A 5,884-nucleotide genomic window follows, 5' to 3' on the forward strand; every position below is an offset into this window, starting at 1 on the left:
ATTTGCTGGAACCAACGCTCAAGTGTGACATGAATGCTCCAACCTGACGCAATGAATGCCGGGACCGGTGTCAAAATTTGTTGGAACCAACATTTTCCTCATCGATGAGCAAATGCACAACGCGAACTTCTTTTTGCTCTAGCCGTAGAACGCAAAAGCTACAACCGGTGACTAGTTTTGCTGCGATCGACAACAGTAGAGGATGCTACATCTAACATCTAAAAAAGCTTCTACGGGAGATGGCAACCCAACGATGGTGAGTGGCGGAGACAGGTGCTGCGAGAAGTCCGGAGTTGGGGATGACGACAACAAGCAAAAGCTAGAACCGTTGGCAGCTGAGCTGCATACTATGGCATCTAGGGGTAGTTTTTTTGCTTCAACCTGGGCATGGGGAGATGCATCCATCCTACGTCCCAGCGCGGCAAGCGATGATGAACAACGACGAGCGGAGGTGCATTGGTGCTTCAAGGCCACGGAGGGCGTCGAGCTATGTGAGCGCAACAACGTATCTGTTTTCCCCCCTCGCTCGTGGTCACGAATTAAAGGCGTGCGTCGGGGGCAGCTGATCCAACGGATGCAGGGCGGTCGGTCGAACCTAGCGTCGGTCCGCCGACGCCTAGCATCACCCTTTTTCAAGACTTTGGATTTCCAAAGGGGACTGCTATGCGTTCACGGGTTGATCCGCACGAAACACCTGCCACCTCGATGGTCGGGCGATGTACGCGCCCGCAGCCGTCCAATCTATCTCCTCGCACGCGGCTCACTCGCCTCCCCCGACCCATTAATTTCTGAAACAATGGTCGAGTTGTAGAAACAATCGCTTTGTTACAGAATAACTTTGAACCAATTAATTCTTGAAACAACGGTCGAGTTGCAGAAACAAGCGCTCTGTTGTAGATTAACTTTGCAACATAGATGAGGTTGCAGAAACCTTTGTAGTAGAGTTTATGTTGAAGAAAATTTGTTGCAACAAAGAGCATGTTGCGTTCTTTTTGAAAAGAAAGATCATGTTACATAAAAACTTTTGCAACAAAGAGCATGTTGCAGAATTTATTTGAAACAAAGATCATGTTACAGAATTTCTTTTGCAACAAGGATCATGTTGTAGAAATGTCCCTCGATTGCAGTAGCACTATCAACCTAGGACCAACGTCGTGCCGGCAACAACTCCCGTGGTGAGCAGGTGGCCGATGCATCTTGCTGCAGCGTCTGCCAGCCATGGATGCGGGTGCTCCACAACGTCGGCTCCCGCGGAGCGGGCTCCGGAGCGACATGCCTCACAGAGGCCGGTGGTGCAGTCCAACGGCTTCCAATACCCACATGGCCGACACCCAGCACCCAGCTTGCCGGCGCGTTCGTCCGATCTACAGTGGAGCTCTGCTTGGAAAGAGTGAAGAGATTGGGACGAGCAGTGGATAACGGAAGGATTAGGATGAATGACTCGATAAGAAAAGGTTCGATGTTTTAGAGACAAAGTGGGTCAGCGGACATATGTTGAGCATACGACGCGTCGATGTTTCACGAGATACATAGGTTGATCCAAAGACTTTTCTATTTCCAAATCTTGACAAAGGTTAATTCGCAAGAGGACATGTTTGTTTTTTCACAAAACAGCAAGCAGGAGATATTAAGAGACGTGACGAAATTTGAAAGGCCTTCAGGCCCAGCTTGGTCTATACTACGGCCCATGCAACAGACAGAGTTCGCCACGGAGTTCGCCACGGCAGCCCACTTCAAACCAGCCGGGCCACTCGGGTGTTAGCTAACCGCCTAACCCTAAAAAAAATAATAATCGGGTGTTAGCTTCGTGTACTCGAAGAAAGAAATCCAGGGATCCGGGTCGCAGTAGAAGCCGGAAGCAGCAGCCGCAGCGTAGAAAAAGACGCCGTCTTTCCCAAGCGCCCCCCTCCTCCAGGAACCAAATCGAACAACCGAGAGAAGCCATGGAGCGACTGCAGCGGATCTTCGGCGCCGGCGGGATGGGCCAGCCGCCGTCGGACTCGCCGCTGCTCGACTCCTCCGAGCAGGTCTACATCTCCTCCCTCGCCCTCCTTAAGATGCTCAAGCACGGTCAGTCCCGCAAGCTAGCTCCCCTTTGGCCCCGATCTACGCCCTTTACCTCTCCACGAATCTGGGGTTAACCGGTTCGAAATTACAGGGAGGGCCGGCGTGCCGATGGAGGTCATGGGCCTTATGCTCGGCGAGTTCGTCGACGACTACACGGTCCGGGTGGTCGACGTCTTCGCCATGCCGCAGAGCGGGACAGGGGTCAGTGTCGAGGCCGTCGACCACGTCTTCCAGACCAACATGCTCGACATGCTCAAGCAGACCGGCAGGTATGGCCGCCGATCCGGATCGTAGATCTGTTGGTCCTTGCGTTTTCCCTTCTCCCACGCCAGATTTGATGCACTTAGTTTGTTCATACTCGTTTATAAAGCTGAAAAGGATCGACCTCAACTTAATATGCCAATTGATTTACGCACCTGTGCCGATACTTTTTGTTCAGGCTTGTGTGGTTGATTTGCTACTAGTGCAAGATGTTAATTTGGGGAAGATAAGACCTTGTGGAGTATTATATACGACGATTTTGGATCATTGTGTGATGTATATTGTGGCTATATCTTTATTAAGTACTCCCTCCGTCCCAAAATTCTTGTCTTAGATTTGTCTAGATATGAATGTATCTAGTCACGCTTTAGTATATAGATACATTCATTTCTAAACAAACCTAAGACAAGAATTTTGGGACGGAGGGAGTACATATTAGTTGCTGTAGTTCCCATAAGCTTTTTGTGACTGTCGGTACTTTATTTGCTAATTACCCCATGCTTGATTTCCCAATTTCATTTGTTCAATGCTTTGACAATAACATATGGTTATACTTATTTAGAAAGATATGTTGGAGCACAGTTCATCACAAATTATCCTCGTCTAGTTAAAATTTCAAGGTTTCATCAGTGGTGATCCAGTGGAGTATCTGCCATTTGAATCCCCCTTTGTAATATAATTCTCACAGCCCTGTCATAGCTACCACTTTACCAGCTATAGGGTTTTATGACTTACATAGTGTAACATAATATACAGAAGAAGTGAATTGCTGAATATTGAGTGAACCAATCTGATAAGATATGCTTGAATCACTTTTGGAGAAAGACGTAAGTTTGTATTGTCTTAGCATCTAGCTGTAAATTAAGAAGAATTTCATCAAGAATTTTCCTGTAGTTAGAGGGCTTCTAACAGGCTCTGCCCTAAAGAAGCTCCACCCTTGGTTATGTATCATGCATCGATGATGATGATGTCTATAGACAATATGATGGGCATGACGATGAACCTAGTGAATGGATAAGTCAGGGATATTACATACCTCAGATAGTACTTTATTTATATTAGATAGATGGCTTAACTCCTGTGACACTTTTGAATTATGCTTCTGTTGGCAATAGTTATACCATTGCCTCCTTGGATGTTTTTCTTTGTCAAACTTTTCAGTTGATAGTTGGATTTACTTTGACAGGCCAGAAATGGTGGTAGGGTGGTATCACTCTCATCCTGGTTTTGGTTGCTGGCTATCGGGTGTCGATATCAATACTCAACAGGTGCACGCATATGCATACTTTGCCAATCTTGTATATTAAGCTTGTAAGAGGAGTTGTTTTTCTTGAGACAAACACGCATGTGGTAAAGCTTGTATGTCTTATCATCTTGAATACTGAACCTGCAGAGTTTTGAAGCTTTGAACCCCAGGGCAGTTGCTGTTGTGATTGACCCCATCCAGAGTGTCAAGGGGAAGGTTGTCATTGATGCATTTCGTCTCATTAACCCTCAGACCATGATGCTTGGGCAGGAGCCACGACAGACAACATCGAATGTTGGGCACCTGAATAAGCCATCTATTCAGGTAAAATACTAATTCGATCAGTATGATAGCTTAGAAATTTCTGTATTGTTCATTCTTGTAAATGATTATACTGTCTGTTTACTGCCAGGCTCTTATTCATGGTCTCAATAGACACTACTACTCCATTGCAATAAATTACCGCAAAAATGAGCTCGAGGAAAAGATGTTGCTTAACCTTCACAAAAAGAAATGGACCGATGGGTTAATTCTGAAGAAATTTGACGCACATTCAGAAACCAATGAGCAGACTGTTCAGGTGTGTAGCATTCAACTTTCTACTTCCACCGGAAGATCCTTTTTGTTGGTAATGCAGAGTGTAAGTCGATGCAGTTTCTTAGTTTTTGGCTGTGTTGTGTTTTTACTTGCAGGAAATGCTGAGCCTAGCCATCAAGTACAACAAGGCAGTGCAAGAGGAGGATGAGTTGTCCCCTGAGAAATTAGCGATAGCTAATGTTGGACGGCAAGATGCGAAGAAGCATCTAGAAGAGCATGTCTCGAATTTGATGTCGTCGAACATAGTTCAGACCCTGGGGACCATGCTTGACACGGTTGTCTTTTAGTCTACCACTAGTGTTGTTCCAACCATCTATAGACTCACCCAGTCTATCATTCATGTTATATGTATCAAAAGCCTGCCTCCACGCAGCAAGGTACATTCGGGTTCTAACAGTTTGCTCGACAGACTCAATTTTCTGTAGTACTATCTTCTTGTATGTTTAATTTCGCAGCAAAGTTCATCCCTGTCCTTTACCATTGTAAGTTCTGGTTATGCTGAAGTGATCATGATGTCTGAAGTCGGTGAAATCTTATGCTCATGAGACTATCCTGATGGGTATGTGGAAGTCACTGAGACTGAAGAATGTGCTTATTGCAAAGTTCAGATTACTGTACTCAGTGCAAATATTTCATTAGTTTTTGCCGCAGCTCCTAACTTAAATTAGAACTTCCAATTTAAATCTGCATACAAGTGCAGCAACCTAAAATAGCACATCAACATGATTCAAGAAGCAAATGGCATCACAAATGTATCGTCAACACTAATTCTCATAATATGGAAGTCACTGAGACTGAAGAATGGCGGCGGCGGTTTTACAACTACTTTTTATAAGGTTCTGTACGGGAGCGCAGCAGAAAACGCATTTTTTGTTGTCCTACGCATCAGTCCAGGACCATTATGAAAATACATACTCCCTCCATTCCTAAATATAAGTCTTTTAAAAGATTTCACTAGGCGTCTACATACGAAGCAAAATGAATGAATATACACATTAAAATATGTCTATATACATCCGTATGTAGTCCACTAGTGAAATCTCTAAAAAGACTTATATTTAGGAACGGAGGAGTAGAAAGTTTGACGTTGGGTCTACCCAGTTGCACACATTATGTGTCATATATTCAGCTTAGTCCACTGCTCGTCTCTCAATGCCCAGATGCATCTCGCTATGCGATAGGAAAATAGTGATTGCTGCCAAGAATCTGCATCAACATGACCAAGAGAATTCCCTGAAAAAAAAACATGACAAAGAGAACACTACCATGTACCCTCATTTGCCTCTCATGGCGCACAAAACCCGTAGTTAAGGGCCTGTTTGGGACTGATTCAATTCATTAAAATCAGCTTCACTTCATCAAATTCACTTTGAAGCAGTTTCATACAGAAGCTATAGCACTATTAAAAGAATGTTTGGCTGCCATGTAGCTCCAGCTTTAAAAATAGAAAATCTGATGGAAACAATCTATTTGATTGGTTGAGGGGAAATAAACGAAGGGGTATCCACTTACTGGTGGCAGTGGTCGGTAATTTCCCCCCAACTCTAGCTTCCAGAGTTTTTTGAAGCACCCTCTCAGGAGCTTCATAAAAACTTTGAAGTTCTACCCCAGATTCTAGTTTTTTTGCGGAGCGACATATCGTGAAGCTATCCCGTTTGACTTGTCTTTTCTGGAGCAGAGCTGAATTTTAAGGAGCAGAGCAGTCCCAAACAG

General features: G+C 44.7%; 1 protein-coding gene across 1 annotated transcript; it reads left to right on the plus strand.

Annotated features, from left to right (window-relative positions):
• Positions 1-1,820: 1,820 nt before the first annotated feature.
• On the plus strand, positions 1,821-4,702 carry LOC123443478 (26S proteasome non-ATPase regulatory subunit 14 homolog). The gene is made up of 6 exons (XM_045119856.1): positions 1,821-2,070; positions 2,159-2,336; positions 3,515-3,596; positions 3,722-3,898; positions 3,987-4,154; positions 4,267-4,702. The coding sequence occupies exons 1-6, from the start codon at positions 1,944-1,946 to the stop codon at positions 4,456-4,458; spliced, it is 924 nt and encodes a 307-aa protein (XP_044975791.1). The 5' UTR covers positions 1,821-1,943; the 3' UTR covers positions 4,459-4,702.
• The last annotated feature ends 1,182 nt before the right edge of the window (positions 4,703-5,884 follow it).

The sequence above is a fragment of the Hordeum vulgare genome, chromosome 3H, assembly GCF_904849725.1.
Source record: "Hordeum vulgare subsp. vulgare chromosome 3H, MorexV3_pseudomolecules_assembly, whole genome shotgun sequence".
Classification (NCBI taxonomy): domain Eukaryota; kingdom Viridiplantae; phylum Streptophyta; class Magnoliopsida; order Poales; family Poaceae; genus Hordeum; species Hordeum vulgare.